At 54.5% G+C, this 22,968-nt stretch overlaps 1 protein-coding gene across 5 annotated transcripts in view; it reads right to left on the bottom strand.

Annotated features, from left to right (window-relative positions):
- FAM65A (family with sequence similarity 65 member A) overlaps window positions 1–22,968 on the bottom strand; it is a 59,663-nt gene that overhangs the window by 1,976 nt on the left and 34,719 nt on the right. For 2 of the 5 annotated variants that reach the window (XM_019505860.1, XM_019505863.1), the window contains exons 3-22: window positions 20,018–20,170; window positions 17,773–17,851; window positions 17,115–17,138; window positions 15,878–15,931; window positions 13,366–13,518; window positions 13,167–13,230; window positions 12,271–12,314; window positions 11,728–11,853; window positions 10,224–10,372; window positions 9,391–9,520; window positions 8,703–8,846; window positions 6,208–7,029; window positions 5,602–5,741; window positions 4,396–4,570; window positions 3,966–4,098; window positions 3,435–3,596; window positions 2,498–2,656; window positions 1,988–2,184; window positions 1,553–1,636; window positions 469–559 (exon numbers count right to left, since the gene is read on the bottom strand). In XM_019505860.1, coding sequence (XP_019361405.1) covers window positions 469–559; window positions 1,553–1,636; window positions 1,988–2,184; window positions 2,498–2,656; window positions 3,435–3,596; window positions 3,966–4,098; window positions 4,396–4,570; window positions 5,602–5,741; window positions 6,208–7,029; window positions 8,703–8,846; window positions 9,391–9,520; window positions 10,224–10,372; window positions 11,728–11,853; window positions 12,271–12,314; window positions 13,167–13,230; window positions 13,366–13,518; window positions 15,878–15,931; window positions 17,115–17,138; window positions 17,773–17,851; window positions 20,018–20,170 — 3,083 coding nt within the window. Of the gene's footprint in view, window positions 1–23; window positions 88–468; window positions 560–1,552; window positions 1,637–1,987; window positions 2,185–2,497; window positions 2,657–3,434; window positions 3,597–3,965; window positions 4,099–4,395; window positions 4,571–5,601; window positions 5,742–6,207; window positions 7,030–8,702; window positions 8,847–9,390; window positions 9,521–10,223; window positions 10,373–11,727; window positions 11,854–12,270; window positions 12,315–13,166; window positions 13,231–13,365; window positions 13,519–15,877; window positions 15,932–17,114; window positions 17,139–17,772; window positions 17,852–20,017; window positions 20,171–22,968 lie in introns of all 5 variants that reach the window. The other 3 variants (XM_019505862.1, XM_019505864.1, XM_019505865.1) reach the window with 3 other exon arrangements.

Genomic DNA, 22,968 nt, shown 5'->3' on the forward strand with positions numbered 1-22,968 from the left:
GACTCCGGCTAACACATCCCAACCTGTGTGGCTGCTCTCCTGACCCGGAAGCCTAGTTAGCCAATCAGATGGTTCTCTCAGTGCCGTCTAATAAATGATAATAAATAACAAGGACACTTAGCAATGCAGGTTTCTGGAGCACCTGAACAGCATTGGCTCACAGGCCATCCTGCCTGTGGGGTGATGGAGCCCCGTGTCAGCTCTTACCCCAGGCAGGTCCTGGGATGGCTCCCACACAAGGGGAGGGGAAAGCCCTGGCTCTGCTACAGGACTGTGTGTGAAGCCAGGAATGGAACCAAGGCCTCTGCCACATCCAGTCAGCCAGTCCTCCCACCAGGCGAGCTAGCCCAGGCAGTGCTGGGGCACAGAGCCCTGCAAGCAGACTTGTGGGCTCCAGAAGGCCCTGTCTGCCACTGGAGCCATCTGCTGTGGGGCTGAGGGTGGGGAAGGGAATAGCAGAGTGCTCACCACACAGCATCAGGCTCTGCTTGGCTGCTTCCCGCACATCTTCCTTGTCAGTTTGGCACAGATACACCAGCTGCTCAATGCTCTCTTTGGCCTGTTGGAAGAGGAATGCAAAGCACTGAGCACATCCCACTACCTGCCACCACTGCCCTGGCTGTGGGCATGGCCCTGCCTTGGCCTCTGGGAGAGGATGCAGCATACTGCAGGCAGAATACTGGCACTGCATGGGAACAGGCCCCTCCTACCTCACCCCCTTGCCACCCACCCCACAGGCAGCACGCTGGTTCTAGTAGTATGAGGGATCCAGGGGACCAGGCCCAGTGCCACTTGAAGACCTCTGTTCTTTTCCCCCTTCAGGGGAGGGGATGGGAGACAAAGGGCTCCACCACAGTTTTCTCAGAGCAGCATGTGCATGTCCAGGCCCTGCTCCAGGCCCCTCTGGCTGCCTGCTCAGGAAAATGACTGAGGCTGGGTCTGAGCTTTCTCCCAGTTCCTCTCTGTGTTCAGATAACTAGCACATTTTGGGACTTCTGGGAGGGGAGCAGTGTCACTTCATTCATTCCCTCTGCAGACCCACTCATGTCCACCCCTGGGCTGTTTTCCTCCCTTGCTCCAGCCTTGCCTCTTGGCCTTGGCTGAAGACCAAAGGACTTGGGTGGGAGGTTCCTGGAGTCTATTCATGCCCTTCCTTCAGTAGTGCACTCCCCTGTGCCAGGTGCAGCCAGGCTGTCTGTAGCACTCAGAGTCCAGCACACAGGATGCTGCTGCCATGCAGTTTCTCCTTTGCCCAGGAGGCACTGATTCCTGTTGCTCAAGGCCAGAGAGACCTTTGAGGCAAGACTGCCTCATGGGTAGGATTAGAGCAGAGATCTCCTGGGTGTGAGCTCAGAGCAAGCCCTGTGGGCCTGGCTACCAAGCACAATGGCAGCAGGGAGCTCCCCCTCCTGACCGCACCTCCTATACATACTCTGCTGCACCTAGGCTCCACATACCTCCCTGGGATGTAACTGGGTACAGGGAAAGGGAGGGGCAGTTCCTTTCCATGGACACCCATGCAGGGGAGGTGCAAGAGGAGGGCTGCACTGACCTTGAGACACCCCAGGGCTGCGCATCCACCGATGCGTGTCTGCACCTCTTCATCTTCTAGCTGTTCCAAGTAACAGACCAAAGCCTGGGGGGGAGGCAGAGATCAGCATGTCTGCCAGGAGGGCACTGGGAGCTGAGAGCAGGGCAGCAACGCAGCCAGCCCCATCCACAGACAGGGCCTCTTCAAGCACCATCCCCACCACTGGAACTTGCACACCCAGGTCTTCCACACCCACACCCCCTCCCTCCCACCTTTCTTTGCAATTCACTACCTCCCTTAGTTCTTCATAGAATCATAGGGCTGGAAGGGACCCCAAAGCCCTAGGGACAAGCCCTCTTGTCTCTTCCTTTCATTCTCCAAAGGCTCCACATGCCTGGGATCCCCCAGGCAGGCATTGTGCAGGAGCACTGGGGGTGTCAGGCAGCTGGCACTTACTCTTTCCCGGAAGCGGGGGTTTTCTGCCAGGTTGCGCAGCTGAGCAGACACAGCGCTGATGACCTTGCTGTTGCCCTCCACAAGCAGTGAGCTCAAGGCCTTCAGCCCCTCCTTCTTAAGCCGGCTCTCAGGTACTCGCTTCAGTGCCTTCAGCACCACATCCTGGTCATCTGAGTTCAGATTCTGTGCCAGCAGTACTGCAAGGGAGATGGGTCAGTGAGCACTGGCAGGATACATCCACATCTCCCAGCACTAGGTGAGCCAGGACATGCCCCTACTCATCTTGGGAGAGAAGACAGACCCTCTCTGCAGGCACTGCCCTGTTGTTTTCCTACCTATAGCTTAGAGCAGCATGTGTGGGAAATGTCTGATGGGGGCAGGCCTATCCTAGCTTGGCCCAGCATTCCTGCTGGTGCTTTGTCAGCAGGGTGCATTGGTGAATGAAAAATAGGGCCTGTCTGTGCCATTACTCACATCAAGGTGGAGCAGGGGAAGGACACAGGTGCCTACCTTCCTCAGCCAGCTCCATAACATAGGAGTCCAGGGACTCTATGCTGAATGACTCAAAGTAGCTCCAGTACTGGAAGATGGTGACCTGTTCCCCATGGCTGCTCCCAGGCCGCTTGGGCAGCCGACGATCCAGCACATCCTCCACCAGCTTCACACAGACTGCAAGGAGAGAATGCCAGGTCAGTACCACCATGAGCGGAGGCAGGATGGGGTTGGGGCTTCTCTGTATTCCCAGACACCTTGTCGGGAACACATCCCAGAGGCACCAGCTGTGCAGGGTTTCCAGCACCAGGACAGCACCCAACAGCTGGCTCTTTGCCATGTCCTGGCATTTTTTAGAGGGAAACGAAGCTCTAGCTCAGTGATTCTCAACCTCCTTAGACTCAAGGTGCGTTCAGAAAGTGCCAGCTCTTGGCTTTCACTCATTTTTTGACTACAGAAAAAACTTTAGAGCAATTTTTCTGTTCCAAAGAACTCAGAAAGACCCCAACAGGTCAGATAGTTTACCACCATGGATTCCTGTTTGAAATCTCTGGGTTTATCTTGTGAATCATGTTTGCACTCCTAAATTTGTATGGCACCCCACAGCACCCTTGAAAGGATTTTGAGACACTCCAGGGAGCTGCAGCACCTTGGTTGAGAGTCCCTGGTTTAGTCAAAGCACAGAACTGAGAGCCAGGATGTCTAGGTTCTTCTCTCAGAACTGCCCTTTCTGCCTCAGTGCCCCCCATCTGGGCTGGGCATGTTGGAGACAAGTGATGCATCGGGCTGTCAATCAGAGCTGACACAGGGCAAGCTGCTGCCTTTTTCCAGAGCTACCCAAAAGCCCCATGCCCACCTCAGCAATGAGGATGCTTATGGGCCCCAAAGATGGCGGACAGAGACAGCAGTGGCTCCTAAAGTGTCTGTGCACAGTGAGACCTGAGACAGCACTCACCTGAGTCTGCCAAGCCCAGCTGCCGCTCACTGATGGGCACTGTGTACTGAGCACTGAGTGCCTGTAGAAACCTCTCTACAGGACAGGTGTAGACATTGGGCAGCTCCACACAGCAATCCCAGAAGGGCAACACACCTTCCTTCCGGGTGGAGAATTGCACCACTGCAGGCACAGACACAGTCAGTCAGAGCTGTGTTCACATTGCACAAAGGCATCAAGTCAGTCACCGCCACTGCAGATTCAGCCACTGCTCAGTTGGGCATCCAAAGTTGGGGGACCGGAGTTGGGCATCCAGCCTGGGAGACCCCTTCCCACAGACCCATCAACAAGTGTTCCTCTTCTGAGGAGACAGTGCTGGCCTAGGACTGTCCCATCCCCTCTGATCCAGCACAGACCTGTCAATGACCAGTGCTCTTCCTGCATTATGACAGCCCCCTCTTTGTCATGATCCAGCATGGACCCCATTATTCAGCATGGCCTGGTGCCCCTGGCCCACACCCCTGGGACACGTTCTACACTAAGGGCGTGTACCTTCCATGGCTGTGCCAGCTGCCCCTGACTTCTCCGTCAGCTGGCAGACGATCTCCAGCACCTGTGCCTCCCTCATCAGCTTGTCCAGGGCATACATCTCCCGGCACCGCAGGGGGCCAAACGTGCCCAGTTTCTGGAAGGTACAATTACAGCAAAGCTCCTGAGGCAGGGACTGGCAGGAGGGATCTCCAAGCGGCACCACAGCCCCCTCTGCTGTGCCATGCCACTTGTAGCATTGAGCAGGCAGCAGTGGATGCCAACCCACAGCATCTGTCAGACCCTGGCAAGCAGGTAGGGTGACCCTAGCATTGGCAAAGACAGCAATGGAGCCCATCACAGTTCCTGTTAGTGCTCAGACTCTGTGCCATCCCTACCAGCCCGGGGGTGGCCATCCCCCTGGAAGGAATGCTTTTCATTTTCTCACACTCACCAGCAGCAGAAGGTTGCAGTTATTGAGATGAAGAACCAGAGCCCTGTCCAGGAACTCATTGCCAGTGCTCATGGGGTCAGTGCTTCCCTCAGAGCCGCTGCAGATGCCAGTGTCCTCAGCCATCACCTCACAGATGCCTAGAGCCCCATCCCCAGTTCGGGCACTACCAACCTTCCTATGGGCACAGGAGTGGAACACATCAACATGCTTCCTGGCTTTCCCATCCCCATTGTACTGCACACCCACTAGCCAGAAGACATGCTGGCTCCCAGTCTCCCTCCCAGAGGAAGAGCTCCTCCATGCCAGGGCTGGGTTTGTAATGTCTTGGATTTTGGTGCCAGTAAGTTAAAAGTTTCTGTAGGACTTGCCATATTGCCATAGTCAGGGTGGAGGCTTGTGTGAGGGCAGGGAACAGGACCTGATCCTAACCCAGGAGACCTCAGAAGTGGCCCTTGATCAGTTCTGTGTACAGTGCCCCAGAGACGAAAGCACGTTGGAAGCCAGAGCAGCTTCTGCCTGAGGGCTCAAAGGACACTTAAGCCCTTGGGTCTGTCTGTCTGGAGGGGGTACAGCCCTCCTTACACTGAGAGAGAAGAGATTTGCCTATGACTGCACAGCAAGTCATCAGCATAGTCCCAGGAGTCCTGGTCCTCTGTTACACCCACTAGAATCATGCCAGGGACCAAAAAGACTGAGGTCTATGTCAGATCTACAGGCAGTCCCCAGATGGGTGTAGAGCAGGCAACGAGCCAGATGTGTTGCTCTATCAAAGGGCCCAGCCCCCAAGTCTAGCTGCACCCTGGAGGGGAGGTGGCAGCAGCTGGGCCATGGGTTTGTCTCTGCATCCCAGGCCCAGGAAGAAGCTGCTCCTTGCACCAGGAAAGCACCACAGAGGCCACACCACCAGGTGGCGCTGCCACCACACAACTTGTAGGCCTGAGGCCTACTGGGCTCTATGGAGGTGGCCATGTCAAGGCTGGGCAACATTGTCACGGCTTCTGGAACCCAGGGCACTCGCCTTGAGAGGCAAGTCCCTCTCTGGGAGCTCCAGGGCACTGGGGTGGCCAGGAGGCGACGTGGATTGGGGCAGCTAGCCCAGGGCAGGCTGCCTGGCACTAGTCACCCTACTTAGAACACGGGATTAGGACTGAGGTTCCCAGTTCAGCACTGCCCAGCCAGGCCCGACAACCCCCCTTGCGCACCTACCTCTCGCTCCTGCCACCTTCTTCCTCCGAGCACTCTGAGTCATCCATGTCAGAGGTGTTTAGGAAGCTGAAGCTCTCCAGCGCGTGCTCCACCGTCAGGCTCATGCTGGAGGCACGGCTGAGGAAGACGCCTTGCTTGTGCTGCAGGGAAGCAAAGGCAGCATGGTGACGTGCAGGGCCTGTACCCGAGAGCACCCCACCTAGCACTTGTACCTACCAGGACCCTTACCAAAGGTCCTAATGTCTGGGCTGCTCCACCCCGCTCAGAGGCAGCAGATGCCTCACTCCACAGGCAGGGCTAGCTGGCAGACAAGCCGGTCCTCATAGCAGCAGGCTGAGCTGGCACAATACTCCATGCTGCATCTGCTTCCCATCACCCCGGGTCTGACACAAGGGCACAGAGGCCACAGGGGACTTTCCACTCTCCCTGCTCTGACCATCCTGCCCAGGAGCTGGGACCCTTAACAGGGCCTTCGGGCTGGAGTGCTGCCCCTGGGCTCCTGCCCCCGATCTCAGGGGTACATGGAACATGCTGCTCACAGCCTACTGCCCCCAACAGTGCAGGGGGGCAGGCAGGACCAGCCCCCACCCAGTGCCACCTCCTTACCATGAGGATCTCCTCCAGACGTTTCAGCTCCCGCTCCAAGGGCTGCAGCTCGGGGAACTGCCCCCGGTAGTCATCCAGGGCTGAGCTCAGTGAGCTGATGGCCTCATCCAGGCCAGAGTCCACAGGTTTCACCCTTGGCACCTCTGTGGGCGCAGGGGTTGGTTTCTCCTCCTCCAAGACCTGCTTCAACACTACTGGCTGACTCGGGGGCACCTTGCACACCTGGGGTGCCAGGGCTTGGCACATGGCTGTTTCCGGTTGCACCAGTATGGGCACACAGGCCTCAGCCCAAGAGACAGCCGCACGGGGCTTAGCTTCCTGCCCTCTGTCCTTCCTCACCCTGGTCTCTGGCATTGGATTTGAAGACCCAGGGAGGGAGTTCATTTCTAAAGGAGGCAGCTCCCTGGCACTGGAGTCCTCAGGGGCTGGAGAAGCCTCCTGCACATGGGCACTAGTGCCCCCTGTGTCCTTGAGCTCCCTGCCATCCATTGCTGCGTCAACGCTGGCCTCGCTGATTTGGCTCAGAGTCCGGGAGTAGGGCACGTGTCCATTTGCCACCACCTCCTTTCTGACACAGAATGGCTCCTGCTGCTGACTGGGTGGTTCAGCCATAGCAGGGGTACCTGCTCCTGCTTCCTCTTGCTGGGAGAAGGAGATCTCTATGGCAGGAGCAGAGGCCTGCACCTCAGGCTGCACAATGGGTTTGTGGGAGGCATGGCGGGTGCTGCCTGACAGCTGGGGGCTAGAGGAATCGTCCGACGACTCTGACGAGATGGACCAGGCTGTGCCATTTTCCAGCTCTTCCTGTCGCCGCAGCATGTTCTAGGGAGAGCACAGCAGGTCACCATGGGTCCAGCAAGCCCTGGCAATGGCTCCCTTCTCCTCCAGGAGCTCATGCCAGCTCAACTTAGCCTCTAGTGCTTCTTCATTGCAGCAACCATCCCTCAGACCCCCTGGAGGCACCAAAGTCTGGCAGGGGATGCCCACAAGTTAGCAACTTGGGCACAGTTTCTCCCAGGGCTCAACATCATTCCCTAGAAGCTCCAAGAGGTCCCCTCATCCTGAGGTCCCTTGACAGTGACCCTTGTGGCACTCATAAGTCTTTGGAGAAGATTCACCAGGGTGTGGAATGAGTTCAGGCCAGGCCAGATCTCAGACACGACCCACTCACACTTGGAGGAGTGCCCAGGCCAGAAGAGATGCCAACTCAGCCTCTCCCCTGGATGTTACTACAGCCTCCCAGCCCAGTGCTCCCAGGGTCAGTTTAGGAGGAGAGTGTTGCCACCTGGAGCTCAGGCTGGCATGAGCCAGGCCAGGCATACAGGAATCTGTTCTTCATTTCTCACCAGCATGGGAGTGACTTTGGGGCAGGAAGGAATGTCACAGCAAGCACCAGCATTGGCCAGTTCAGTCTCTGCCTCGCCTGTTCCCCAAATTACACTCCCTGGGGTAACCAGAGTCCCCTCCTCCACTCTCAGAGCTTATGCTAGAACCCAGGAGCCAGGTCCCAGCCACTCCTGCTCTAATTGCCACCCCCCATACTTTCTCCCAGGGCTGGGATAGAACCCAAGAATCCAGGCTCCCAAGCTCCCTGCTCGAAGCCACTACTCTCCACTTACATCCCACATGGAAACTAAGAATCTCAGTGCCTAGACGCAGCTTTAACTGTTAGACCAGGCTCTGGGTACAGCCTTCAGCACCTGCCTTCCAGGACCTGCCCCAGAGCCTCCGAAGCTCATGATGGATGGGTCCCATGCTCACGGCTGGTGCGAGGGGGCAGCCTGTACAGTCTTAAGGCAGGGGGGGCTCAGAAGTGTATACACAGACCAGAGGCTTCTGTTCATCTGCTGCATGAGGGAGCTGGAGGTGCATCTTATGCCAGGTAAGGACTGGATGGGAAAGACCAGGATATGGATGCAGATCACAGCCAAAGGGGAAAGGTCTAAGACTATAGAAAGCAGCTACTGCACCACCACCACTAGCCTGCAGGCGGCTGCAGCGAGCTGGCACACCAGACTACTGTGCAGCAGAGCATGCAAGGCAGGGCAAAAGCCTCATACTCACTAGTGCCTGCTCTTTCCCTCTTGCCCAAGGCCAGGCTGACTCTCAGGGAGGCCAGGGATGGCGAGGGCTCTCCATAGCAGGCAGAACACTGCTCCAGGTCTCAGCTCTCACACAGATCCCAATGCAACTAGGCAATGGGGTGTCCAGCCTTGGAGTCAACTGGCCACTGCCAGTCCCTGTCAGTCCTCCACAGCAGGAACTGGAGACATCCCAGAAACTCCATCAAGCCCCCACACCCTCCTTTCCAACTGATGGGAGTCCTGCAGGCCTGGCCCCCTATGGCTGGGAAGCCCTACCCATTTCTGGCCACACAAAGCAGGTACCTACCTAAAAACAGACTAGTGAGTAGGAGGCAGGATGCAGCTAGAGCTACGTCAGGTGACTAAGCCACCCAAGCTAAGCTACAGGCCAGCTTGAGCCAGAGAACTTACAGAGCCCTGCCGTGGACATCTCCCAAGTTCGACTGAGGAGACATCGCTGCAGGAGCAGCTCCGAGACAGCTTCTCGAGGAGCGTCTCACGGAAGATGTCCAGCAAAGACCACCTGTGCTTGTTGGTGGCTGCCCGTGCTGTGCTCTTAGGCAGAGAGAAGAGGCAGCTGTCAGCAGGGAGGGAGAGGGGCTTATGGCTTTGTCTCTGGACCTCATGGCTGGAACAGGGGGAGCAGAAAGCCACAGCTCGCCTCTCCCTCCCCTGGGAGCTACAGGGGGTCTCTTGAGTATTTGGCTGGCTGGTGGTGCTGCTCCCTCCTTTCCCAGGAAAACATGTAGGAAAAAGAAATCAATAAAGCAGCAGTCCTGAAGGCTGTGCTGCTGTGGAGCTCACTTGTCACATGTGGCCTGCAGTGCTACAGCCCTACTCCACTGTGGTCAGAGCATATGAAAGCAAGAGCAAAGTCCCAACCTTTGCGATGCCCCATGTTGATGTGCACGCATCATGTCCCTGAGAGAGAAACATGTCCTTCGTACAGGACCCTCCTGACAGGTCAGGATGAACATGGGATCCCACTCTCCCCAGCCCAGTCAAGTCCCCCTCTCCCCAGCCATGGGTCTTCCCAACCTGGCCTGGCCCAGCCCCCTCAGGAAGCTGAGCAGGCAGAGGGGCAGATGGGCGCACTTACATAGAAGGCCTGCTCCCGCAGGGAGGGTGTGTCGGGTGGGCTCTGGTTGTAGGTGGAGAACCGCTTGTTCACAGTGGAGGCTTTGTTGACCGTGCTGGCGGCAGAAGGCTGATCATCCTTGTCAAAGGGGCTGGGAGCAAGAGCAGCGAGGTGAGAGGGGCACAGCTGTGGACAGGGCTGATGCAACCTTACTTTCTCAGGGATGAAGGACTGGAACTGAACTCTCAAATCTCCCTCCTTATGTTCCTTGTGCTCACTGTTACAGCCCACAAACCCTTTGTGCTGTGGGGTAAAGGGCTGGAAATGACACAAATGACCAAGTGGAAGCTTGGAAAACCAGAGGCCACACACTGCTGACGTTAGCCCCATAATAGCTAGCACCAAGCCGGGTTCTGCTGCATGGAAAGCAACAGCAAGCAGAGTCCAGTCACACAGCAGGAAGGGGTCTGCAGGAGAAGGAGGAGGTGGGGACCCTTGGTGGAGCTCACAGAGAGACAGAGGATGGGCAATGTTTTCCCACCCCCACACTCTTCTGAAGTAGCCACAGCACTGGAAGGGGAGGGTGGGGACAGTGCAGCCTCAACCCCAGCTGAGGCTGCTAATTACATCCAGTCCTGCTGGGGATAGGTGTTAGGGAGGAAAGGTAAAGGGTGCACACAGCCAGGCAGATGGCTGCTGGTCCTCAGAACTGCCCTCAAGCAGAGATCAAGGAACCCAGAACCTCCCCAGGGTGGCACTGCTGGGACAGGACATGACCCTCAAGAAACCACCCACTTCCCTGGGCACAGCCAGAGGCAATGCAGCCCTGGGCCCAAGTCCACATTCTCACTCACTTCCAGGTCACCTCCAGGCTGAGCTTGATGGTGCCCAGGTCATTGATGTCCACTGCCACCACCTGGGGCAGTGCCGCAAACAGGTCCTTGGTCTCACATGAGACATTGCCAACCACCACGTGGTTGGCCAGGCTCTTGAGCTCTGTCACCTGGGGGAGAAGGAGAAGGGGCTGATGACAGCTCAGCAGGAGAGGGTGTGTCTGATGGCTACCCACAAGTCCGGGGAAGCAGCACAAGCAGTGCTCAATGCTGGTGACCTCAACTAGGCACTGCCATCATGGCCCCAGTGTGAGCACTGCAGAACCCAGAACTATCAGGATTTACATGACAGAAACATTCAGTTCATTGGAAGCTGCTGCCCCCTCCTGGTTTTCCTCAGACCCATATGCCTGCTGCCTGTATCCTGCCCCTCCGCCACAGGAAAAAGCAGACAGCCTGAAGCAAAATAAGGCACAAACACCAGCCCAGGTGGCCCAGGCCCCTGTGAGAGCCCTGAGGCAGGATGCCAGGAGCTAAAGCCCCCCCACAAGCTCATGGCACTCAGTGTGAGCATCTGGGTGTGTCACACACACCACAGCCTGTCAGCAAGTTCTAACCAGACTCCCACCAGCCAGAGCACACTACCAAGGGCACAGCAGAGCTTCTAAAGCAGCAAGCACCTGCTGTCTCAGTGGTGCAGCCACTATCCCCCTCCAGCTCCCAACACCTCTGCGTTCTGCCTCTCCAGCTCAATCTCTCAGCTAAGAAGTGGGCACCTGTCTTCCAGCCCAAACCAGGCAGCAGCAGATGCTGGGTGCAATACATACAGCAGGGCAGCTGGAACAGCTATGTCAGCAGCATGGCACAACCACACCTATCTGAGGAGCACTATAGCTGGGGGAGAGTTATCTGCTGGCCTGCTCCCTCTGGGACAGTGATCAAGGACTGGAGCACAGCACAGATCAGGGCTATGGGGTGAATCACCACAGTAGGAACTGGGGAAATTCCCCATTTCAGGGAAAGTGGAGACAGGCGGATTCTTTCAGAGCCCTCCACTGCTGTGGCAGCCTTGCCAATAGTTAAAACTCCTTGCTTCCTGGTGTGGGACTTTTACTGTGTATGTTAAAGGGGGTCAGAAGAAAACCAGGAGAGGGAAATGCCAAGACAGCAGCTAGAACAGTGAACATGCAGTGACTAGCTGCATAGTCTCACTGCAAGACCCCACAGCAATCAGAGATCACTGTTTCATTACCCCATGACTACTCTCCCTACTGCTGCAAGTATGGGAGTCCTGCAGCTGGGAGGAGAAGTATGTATCTGGGTGGGAGGGTGCTGTTGCTTGAATCCTTCTTGATGCTGGAGCTGATCAAGATGAGAGCTGCTTCCCTGCCCATTCCAGAGGGTGTGGCCCTGCCTTGCAGACCTGCATTAGCTTTGCCCAGGGAAGGCTGACATGGTGCACCCAGTCCAAGTCAACCCCCAACCCTGACTGCCCATAATACTTTGCACCTGGGGTGCCCTGTACCTTGATGGAGAGGAACTCTGTGATGAGGGGCAGGAACACCATCTCCTCACTGTCCCACACCTGCTTCCCATTCACCTCGATGCGCCCCTTTAGCTTCCACCGCTGGCGCCCGTATTTCATGAAGATCTGAGAGCAAGAAAGTGCTGCCTTGAGGCTTGAGACAGGGGGTGTACATGCAAACTCTACCAAATACCAGCATCTACCAATCTCCCCCTCAAGTCTGGAGGCAGAGCCAGGCCCCTGAAGTAGGGCCTTGCTGTGGACAGTGCCAGTTCCCAGCTAGGCCTGCATGGAGCCAAGTGCATTTGTGGGAGGCAGCAGTCCCTCTCTCTCTGCTGGAGGTCTCTGGGAAAAGGAAGATACCCACAAGGTTCCCCTCTTGCACCTAAAAGGCCCGCTCAGTCTTATTCAGCTCAGATCCACCTGGCAAAACGTGGGAAAGGCAGGGAGCTCTGGACCTTTAGGCAGTTTCTGGGCACACAGAGGGAATGATCCAAGCCCTGCTGCACCTACTACTGGCTGCAAACAAGCAGTTCCACATACCTCATATTGGTCCCCAGCACAGAGCCTTGCAAACCCAGCCAGTCCTGAAGAAGCACAGAGCAGGAAGTTAGAATCAGCCCATCTAAGTACAGCCCCTATGCAGAGGTAGGCACAGCTTGAACCACGGGGACATGGCCCTCTCTAGGATCTCTTGAGCATAATTAATAGCCTTTTATAGAAGCAGGATGCTGGCCTACTTTATCTGCAGCAGATTAGGGTGTTATGTCTTATGTCGTGTCAGGGTTGACAGTGTTTTATGTAGAATTTATATTATAGTTGTATGGGATGGTTTGGATAAGGATGATCTTGCCTCTCAGGGGGTTGGACTAGATCAGCATTTCTTAACCCATGGGTCATGACCCAAAAGTAGGTCACAAGAATATATGAAAGGGTTGTGAACAAACTTTAAAAATGGATCAAACTTCAAAAATGGATTCTCCTTTAAAGGTGAAAAATGTGGGAAACCATGGCTTTTGCCTTGCAGGCTGTCATAGGTCCAGCCTGCAAGGGGTTGCTTGGGGCACTCCCTGTCCCACATACTGGTGGTCTGGGGGCAGGAGGCAGCAGGTCAGGAGTGAGGGGCACTGGGTTGTGCAGCACTTGCTCACAAGAAGTCCTTCCTCTGACTCAAGGGCCAGAGGAAAACCAAGGGGCCAGGTTTTGTTCCCCAGCTCTCTGCTTGGTCCTAGAGCCCCTAAGCAAGTAGGCATGGCTTGAACCATATGGATGAGTCACCACCCATGCTCAAGCCCTCACCTCACCAGTCAAAGGGCCTGTGGGCAGAAACTTTCACCTGCTGGCTATACATATGAGGCAGGCCCATGGCTGCATGCAGTAAGGAGATGGCCAGTGGTGTAGGAGTCCATGGGAATGAAGGTGCAGGGGTTGACTTTTACCTTTCATCTTCACATGGAACTCCCCCAGCTGACTCTCCAGCTCACTCTCCAGCAGGCACATGTTCTGGGGATAGGAGGAACCAGAGGCATGCATTAGAAGCAGCCGGTGGGCTACCTGCAAGCTCCCACCCTGTCCCCTACCCTCCAAAACTGCTCTCTGTTCTCCCATAAGGCTGTACTCCTGGCAGGCAAGCCTCACCTCTGTGTACTCCTTGTAGCCTTTGCTAGCCTCAGCCAGGCTCTCGCGTGCTTCTCTGCTGCCTGGGGAAGCAGCTGTATAGGCCTTGACCATGTTGTGGGCTCCATCACGGAGCCGCCGTTGGATGCAGTATGCCTCGTAGAGCTCGTCAATCTGCAAGGACAGCCACGGCAACACAATGAGAGGCAGGGCACAGGGCTTGGGATGCCCATCACATGCAATGGATTAGCTGCAGGCAGAGGTGTCCCCTCATTTCTGGTCCACTCTTTCCTGCAGGCTCCTCTTCAGCTGAGCCAGGGTACTCTGCTGGAGCCACATACAGCATGCTCTGACTTCCGGCCACCAAGCATGGACAGATGGAGGCAGAGCCCTCCTTACAGGCCCAAGCCCCTCAGAGGAGCCTAGCGGAGCACAGACTTGTGCATGCAACCTCCCTGGTTGCCAGGACTCCCAGTCGCAAGAGCCTTGGCTGCTCCAGAGGCCAGACAACAGCAACTTGCTAACTCGCTGCATGATTCCCAGCCAGCCATGACTCAGGGCATTTGGATCCATAACAAACAATAATTAGGAGCAGGAGCAGACTCTAGTCAGGCAGGGCCTGAGGTGAGGCAGCATTCCTGTGACACTGTCTGGGAAAGGACCACCATCACCCCAACCAGCAGGCTCTGTTTGTACAGGTCCCAAACAAGCCTGATTATCTGCGCTCCCTTGGTAGATTACTTGGAGTTACTGTAGAAGGCAGAAGAGAACAAACATGCCAGCTTGTTCCTGACCACAGACAAGGGAAATGAAAGGTTCTCTCCGAGAACTGGGGGAGGCGAATATACAAGGAACAGAGGATTGAAGACTGAGGGTTTCTATGAACAAAAAAATATCACCAACCAGCTATTTGCTGCCCTTGCTTCACATGTAGTGCATTGTGAGATAAAATGAAAGGGGTGAAGTGGGGCTGGCAAGCCAGAGCCCAGGCAGAAAAGGGTTACAGGCACTGGCTGTATTCTAAATCCTTTCTGGATTTCTGTTTCAATCCTGTGGTTAAACATGTTTCAAACAGAGATGACCACACTATGACCTGTGGCCACAGCAAACAAACCTGCCCAAACAGTGCCCAGACCATGCGCCGTACGAAAGGCAGCAGCCAGCAGTGACTGGGCTGGGCTGAGAGCTGGCTACTGGGGTCACTAAGTAAGTCAGGGGCCTGACCTAAGAGTTTGGTTTTGGTGTTTGAACTCAGGAAAGGACCAGGCAACTGGGGGCAGCTGGGAGGGCAGGATTCCTGTACTGGTTTGCTGTGGGGAGGCCCAGCACAGTGCCAACCACACTCCTGTCTACTGTAATTCCAAGGCAAGAAGGAAGCCAGAGGCTTTGCAGGGTGGTGGGGAGCAAAGGATCCTCTATGGCACAGCAGGGGGTTGGAGGTAACAGGACAGTGCTGCAGAGTAGGGCTGTGCAAAACATCATAGTTTCGTTTCGACATTCATTTTATTTAGAAGGGACAGTGTTTCATCTCATTTCAAAGTACGGTTCTGTTTTTTTTAATCAAAACTGTTTTGCTGTTTCAACAGTTCGCCCATAGGCTATAATGGGGAATCATGAAAATGCCTAAAACGTTGTTGTTTCTTGCCTGATTTGGGCGCAAACTGCAGTGATGGTAGCCCCTTTTGAGGGCATGAAGCCTGCCAAGTTTCAAGGAGATAGGTGCAGAGGTTTTGCAGAAATGGCACCTAAAAATCTTGAAAACAAAATCTGCCGGCAGCCTCCTGTCATCCGGCACGCAGATCCGGGGGTTCGCACCCCTGAGAGGGCTGCAGGGCTGTGCTGGACTCCTCCCGGGGATGCAGGCCCCCAGATGTGTGCCAGATGATAGGATGCTGCCACTTGGAACTGGCGCTGGGCACAGCCTGCACCCAGCACCAAGAAAGACAAATGCTGCCCAGGCTCCATGGGGCTGGTGGAGCTGATCGGAGCGCAGTCTGGTGGTGCGAGATGGGCAGAGAACCAGGGCTACGCTCCGCCTCCTGCCTCCAGGCTGAGCTCCACGGGGCTACCAGAACCACTCGGAGCTCAGTCTGGTGGCGAAAGGCGGGGAGAGCCAGGGCTGTGCTCCCTACATGGGGCTGTGGAGCTGCTCAGAGCACAGCCCTGGCTCTCCCCTGCCTCCCACCACCGGGCTGCTTCAAAACTCGAAACATTTTGAGTGCCCTCATTTCGTTTCAAATCTGTTTCAATGCTTTTTGTTTCATTTCAATTTCGCTGTTTCAAGCTTGAAACATGTTGAAACAGCTTCGAAACAAAACACCCAGCAAAATTTTGCACAGCCCTACTGCAGAGCTGCAAGAGGAGAGACGTGCCTCACTAGAGTGAATCCCAGCTTTAATGAGTACTAAAATATTTACAATGAAAAGAGATGGGTATCAGAGCCAGGGGACAGCAGGGGCTGTCCCCACTTCACCCTGCTCTCTGCCAGGCTTCCCCTACCCCACAGCTGTGGGTCCAGCTTGTGTGCCATTACCTTGCTAGCATGGAATTCCAGCCGCCGCAGGAACCGCTCAATTGACTTGACTTGCTAGAAGACAAAACAAGGAGCTACATCAGGAGGAGCATGGAACTAGGCAAAGCAGCAGCTACAGGGCAATAGTTGATTGCTGCCTAAAGAGTGCCCACAAAGGGGTCAGCCCAGGCCCAGGTGGGGGCCTTTATTGCTTTTACAGGACATGTGAAGCAAGCCTAAGAAGATCATTTCTATCTTCAAACAATAAAGAGTATTATTCCCTGTTCCTGCAGGGACTTCCATTAAAAATTAGCATGACCCCTCAGCCTTTTACTTAAAGGGCAGGGACAGCCTGCCTCTAGGAATGTTTTTCTCCCAAGGGTTTCCTCAGGAATTGGAGTTAAAATGGTTTTAGCAGGAAACCAGCCACAATTCTAAATTTGAAACAACCTGGCTAAAAATGACTTTCATTCCTGTTTAATCAGGTCTCATTTCCCTACTGTTAATCAGGCTATAACACTACTAGTTCTCCACCCAACCACAGGCTTTTTTTAGGTCAGACAGAACCTGACTTTCTAGTGCAACCCCCAAGCAGAACTGAAACATATACAAGCTTCTGTCTAACCTATATAAAGCAACAGAAAAGGCAGTGACTGCACTTGTCTGTGAGCCCAGAGAACCCCAAACATAATGTCAATGCAGCCCCAGGCACATGCTGGACACTGAATGTTTGGACCAGAGTGAAGTCAATCATGTGTTCTTCAATGCCCAGCTTCTGGATTTCCAAACAAGGCCTATTGGTTCACTCACTGGTGTCTAAGTTTTTCTATGTTTCTGGGTGGCTCCTGAAAGAAGGAGCTGTGTCTCAGAGCTGGACACAGTGCAACTTAACAAAGGGGGAGAGGTGGTGAGGATGATCTGGAAGCTGAGTCTACCATCTGCACCTCACCACCACCATCCTCTCTGCATCTGCTGACCCTTTTCAGACACCATTAGCCCCAGCAAAACCCAAGAGCCCCCAAAGAATCCAGCCTTCAAGTAATTCTGCGAGTAAGGACTGCCATGTGGGGCACAGCAGCTACCCCACACAGAGGGGCTGCGTTAGCAGAAGACACCAAGGCAAAGGAGTGAATGGGTGGCAAGGCCCCAGGGTGGTGGAAACTCCAGGTCCCCAGTTCTAGGCAGGTGGGAATTCAGCGAGGGGCCTGCCCTGCTATTCCCAGGACCCCAGCAGGCTGCACATGCTCCAGGACCTTACCTTATCGAGGTCGTAGAGAAAGCCCTGGAGGAGAAAAAGGGTGAAAGGAAAGAGTGAGACATGACTTGGAGACCAACACTGCACAACCTGAACACAAGGCTATGCATGGCACAGCTAGCCCAAGGTGTGGACTCCAGCTGCCACATACCCATCACCCATTAGCAAGTCAATGTAAATATGCGACATCCTATCCAGGCCCATAAGGGAAATGTATGATGTGACAACATGCACGTAACATCCAGCACGAGAAGCTCCTGGACACTGCACCTGGGCACTGGAAGCTAGGTAGGGACCCCAGTGCATGTGTCAACATGGGCAGGTCTGTGACATGGGCTACCCCAGGATTCTGGTGCTGCTATGGAGGCCCCAGCCTGTGGGAACCAGCCAATGTTTTAAAACCATGGGCTTAAAGATACAAGGTGGGCTCTGGCCTGGCCTGCTCCTGTTGCAGATCCAGAATCTGTGCTGACAGCAGCCACCACAAACAGCAGTAGGACCAGCAGGGGATGCCCCACACAGCAATCCAGCTAGAACTGAGGGAGAAGCACATCTGCCAGAGCCCAAGATTTCTAACCCAGTCCCTCTGGGAGAGGTGAATCTCAGCCATGTCCCTTGCAGGGCAGTTCTGTTGCACCAAAGTGCCATGCCCTTCACTCACCAGGCGGGAATTCCTCTTGGATTCTCGGATCTGGGTGCTGAGCTTCTCCAGTTCCAGCTGGTGCACCTCCAGATAGGCTCTGCAAACAAAAGTGTCACAGTCAGTTAGGCCTGAAAGCAGCCAACAGGGATATACCGAGTAGAGTGAGGGCCCCACCCAGGGCAGAGACAGGCCACCCCAAACCAGCTCTTTTTTGTGGAAGTACCGCGCGCACGCGCGCACACACACACAACTGTCAGACCCCACCCCTGTCCAGCCCTCGCGTGTACACAAGCTGATCATGCTTGGCCAGTTCCAGCCTCATCTCTCATATATGCTGGCCTACCACGTCCTACCCCACCCTTCACATACATGCTGGTCATGTCTTGTGGGCCTTGGCCCATCCTGCTCCCTCACCCAGCACATTCCACTATGACATGTGCAGGTCACACCAGGCAGGCCATGCCCTGCTCAGCATGCTCAGCCCTCACACACACATACAAAAAGAAATGCCAAGTAGAACTCAGGCCAAATCTCATACACCCATGCACTGGACACTCATTCTTCTCTCCCCAGATTCACATGTATGCTGGCCACATTGAACAGGCCCTACCCCAAAATAAACTTCACATGCATGTATCATGGTCACAGCCAGTGGGCAAAAGGCAAGTGTAGCAAGGTTCAGATTCCAGGAGTGACTGTGATGCACCTTGATGACCATGCAACCCTGCCCTGCTCCATCTCTAGGGTACTCTCCCCTTCTCTTCCACCTTGATGTATTTGTTAGATGGCTGAAAGGGAGGCTGCCTAAGGGTCCTAAGTCCTTCTTGCAACCAACAGGTCCTTCCCAGACCCTGCTGGTCTCAGTTCTACCCCTCTCAGACAAAGTAGGCCCTCCTGATCTGTCCATACTCCCCAGGGCACCTGCAGCATTAAGGGTAGGGCAGTGCTGCAAACAGGTCCTTGGTCTCACATGAGACATTGCCAACCACCATGTGGTTGGCCAGGTTCTTGAGCTCTGTCACCTGGGGATAAGAAGGGGCTGAAGACAGCTCAGCAAAGAGAGGGCATGTCTGATGGGTGCCCACAAGTCTGGAGGAACACCACAGGCTGCTCAATGCTCTTGGCTTCTAGTAGGCACTGTCATCATGACATCAGTGTGAGCACTGCAGGATTCCAACCTTCCCTACAGCCACGCTTGCCTTGCAGGTATTACTGTACAATCATCCCTTACTGGGGCCTCGGCCTCTTGGCTCCTGCCCCTTTCCTCTAGCTGGGCCTTCTAGCTCAGGCCCACTGTGCAGGACGTGGCTTCTGGGCCCCAGCTCCAGTCTTGATTACTTTGGTCTTGACCCTCCTGGCCCTGTCTCTGCCCTGCCTTGGGCAATGAGCCTGCTTTGACTCTGCCTGGGCCTCCTAGCTCTGTCTCCTCCCTGCTTTGGGCACTTCCCCTTACCCTGGATTGTTTCTCTCTAAGCCACCAGTGTGCTTCTGGCAGTCCTTAGCACAGCTCAGAAGTCAGCCAAGCATCCTCCTGCAGTCTTCCTGACCAGCAGCTCCTCCCTGCTCCCTTTCTGGCTCAGACTGTGTGCTTATATGCTGTCCAGGCCCCACCACTCCAGGTCAGGTGGTGCCACAGTCACCTGCAGGGATTTCTCCTGAGAGTCTGACTGCTGGTTTCCAGGCCAGCTTATAACTAGAAGCAGCCCAGCTGCTCCAGCTCCGCTAGGCCCTACTGATCTATTGCCTAGCAGCAAGCTCTGCAATAGGCAGTCACAGCCTCTCATCCCACACTACCTATTCCGTTGCAGCCAACTCACCCTAGGCAGAGTTCTCCTGACCAGACTGCAGGTGCACTCCTTTTCACTAATGGGCAGCTCCCTGTTTAGGCAGCGGTTTTTCTTTGCTGCCTTCCCTCTTGTAGCTGGCCTGTATTCAGCTGTCCAGACTCTATCAGCTGTAGTTACTCTCTTTAAAGTAACAAGAGCCCTAGGCTCCCTGTTACAGCAAGAATGACCAACACTGGGCAATTCAGCTTCCTCTCCTAGGCCACTGTGCACCCTGGAATGGACTCTTCTTGGCACTGCCCTGTCCTAAGACACAAGGCTGTGGGAGCCCTGCTACAAGCTCTCACACACTCTTATGCTTGGGGTCCTAGAACCCAACAGCCTATCACTCTCACCATCTTGCACACATAATAAAGAGATCAAATACCACCAAAGTCACTCAGCCAAGCCAGAGCAGGATGGGGACGGGAGAAACTTACGTCAGGCCCTTCTTCAGTGCTTCGTACACCTCGTCTAGTCGCTCAGGCTGTGGCACCTTGGGTGGTGGGGATTTGTGGGACATTGAGAACATCCTACTGACTCGGGAGCCAGACTTCCGGGAGACCGTGGGGGTGCTGAAGGCAGGGAGGTTCCTGAAGAGAAACAGCACAAGACACCATGGAGGTTATGCGAGTTTTCTACTGTGGCAGCAGCCTGAACAGCAGATCTTTGCTACAGAGCACCTGGGGACAGCAGACACTAGTATGTACATTTAAGAAACCGCATGCAGCATTTCCAAGCAGTAATTAATGAGAGGAAAAGGGTCAGGAGCAGCCAAGGGCCCCTCACACCTGGAATGTTTGAGGGGGGCCTTGCCATCTCTCCCCTAGACATCATGATACCTCGTTAACATGGTCTAACTTTATTAACAAGAAACAGTAACAATCAGCTTTAACCACATGGCAGACAACTGCACAGGTTGCCGTAGAGCTGCCCATACCCCACGCCCCACCCATACCACACTACCACAACCAGGCCCTCAGCAGGCAGCACCAGGCTGCATAGCTTTTCTGGTCTGACTCAATTTTAATCCCAGGGAGCAGGGACCCTCTGGCACTTAATTCTCCTCTGTACCTGATCTGACCTCCCTGGCTGGAAGGTATTAAACATTCATATACAACTTCATCATTAAGTATTCCAAGCAGATCATTGCATCAACAGACTTTGCTTCTGCTGAGCAAAGGTTGGATAGAATCTGCTCCTAGGTGGCAAGCTCAGGGCCACGGCCTACCTCTCCATGGTGTCTCTGCTATTCCAGTAACAGGTTATTTTAGGGCTATCCAACTGGCACGTGGCCTGTAAAGTGTTAAACTGCATCCCCAGACTCCTGCTCAGATGCTGTTCTCCATATCTATCTGAATAGCAGCCAGGGGCTCCAGGCTCTCGGCTGAACCTCCCTCCTCCAGGCGCCACTTCCTCCCCCAGCCCCACGAGGCAGGACAGCGCAACATGGGGCACAAGGAGCAACAGCCTCAAAAGCAAACTAAGGGAACATGATTTGGATGAAAATTCCAGGATGGTTGAAAAATTACTCTTGAAGAGTAAAAATCAGTGGTTGGCTGTCAGACATAGAGGGCATTTCAAGGACTGTTCAGGTCAAGGGGCTGTCCTCAAGCCAATGATATTTGATATTTTCATTAATGCCTTCTAAGTTTCATAGATTTCATAGACATTAGGGCTGGAAGGGACCTTGGAAGACCATTCAGTCCAGCCCTCTGCCCCAGGGGCAGGAAGTCAGCAGGAGGTTACAGGATCCCAGCAACATAAACATCCAAATGTCTCTTGAAGGCATTCAAAGTAGGTGCTTGAACCACCCCTGGCGGCAGACTATACCAAACCTTGGGAGCTCAGACAGTAAAAATGTTCTTCCTTATGCCCAGCCTGAATCGGTCGCAGCAGAGTTTGTGACCGTTCGATCTTGTCATCCCTTGGGGTGCTCTGGTGAACAGACGTTCCCCCAGATACTGGTAAGCACACCTGATGAACTTATATGTGGCCACCAGATCACCCCTGAGCCTGTGCTTTTCCCGGCTGAAGAGTCCCATGGCTCCCATCATAAGGTCTGTTTTCCTGACCTCTGATCATGTGCATGGCTCTCCTCTGGACTCTCTAAAGCTTCTCCACATCCTTTTTGAACTGTGGAGCACAAAACTGGATGCAGTACTCCAGCTGCAGCCTCACCAAGGCCAAGTACAATGGGAATATGATGTCCTGGGATTTGCTTGAGAAGCATCTATGGATGCAAACCAGCGTTTTGCTCACTTTACTAGCTGCACCATCACACTGAAGGCTCATGTTCATCTCATGGTCAATCATGACCTCCAAGTCCCTTTCGTCCATAGTGCTCCCAGCATAGCACTGCCGAGCCTATAAGCATGCTGCAGGTTTTTCCGCCCAAGGTGGAGAACCTTGCATTTTTTGGTGTTAAACACCATCAGGTTCTCATTCGCCCATTTCCTGAGCCTGTCAAGGTCAGCCAGGTCCGCCCTCCTGTCCTCAGGTGTGGACGCTTTACCCCAAAGTTTGGTGTCATCAGCAAACTTGGCCAGTCCACTTCTGATACCAGTGTCCACATCATTAATGAAGGTGTTGAACAGTGTTGGCCCAAGGACAGAGCCCTGAGGGACCCCACTGGTCACAGCACACCATGATGATCGACTTCCGTCAACCACCACCCTCTGGGTCTGACCATGGAGCCAATTCCCCAGTCAGCAGATTGTGGTGGACACGAGGCCGCAGTTGGCCAGTTTTGCCAAGAGGTGATCGTGGGATACCAGATCAAAGTCTTTTTTAAAGTCAAGATAAACGACATCAATCTCCTCTCCCTTGTCCAGGTGATAGGTCACTTGGTCATAAAAGGAAATAAGATTGGTCAAGCAAGACCTACCCGCAACAACCCCGTGCTGGCTATCCCCTCAGGATGTTGCCATTGGCCAGTTTGTTAAGAATGGCCTCCTTAATAATCTTTTCTAAGACCTTCCCTGGTATAGAGGTCAGGCTGATGGGCCTGTAGTTTGCCAGATCCACTTTTCCCCCTTTCTTGAAGATCGGCACCACATTGGCCTTCTTCCAGTCTTTGGGCACTTCACCAAAGCACCAGGAGTTCTCAAAGATCCATGCCAGGGGCTGAGCTATGATGCTCGCCAGCTCCTTGAGTACCCTGGGGTGTAAACTGTCAGGGCCAGCTGACTTGAAGGTATCCAGTCTCTCAAGGTGTTCCTTCACAAGGTCAGCATTGATGGAGGGTAAGGAATCTCCCTCACCTGGGCCTTCCTGTCCTGTAATGGGCAGGGATGTCCCATGGGACTGATGAAAAACCAACGCAAAATACCCACGTAGCAGGTTGGCTTTTTCCTGGGCATCGATGTCAGTTGTCCCATCTGTTTTAGCA

This window comes from Gavialis gangeticus, unplaced genomic scaffold (assembly GCF_001723915.1).
Source record: "Gavialis gangeticus isolate Ggan-Ray unplaced genomic scaffold, GavGan_comp1, whole genome shotgun sequence".
Lineage (NCBI taxonomy): Eukaryota > Metazoa > Chordata > Crocodylia > Gavialidae > Gavialis > Gavialis gangeticus.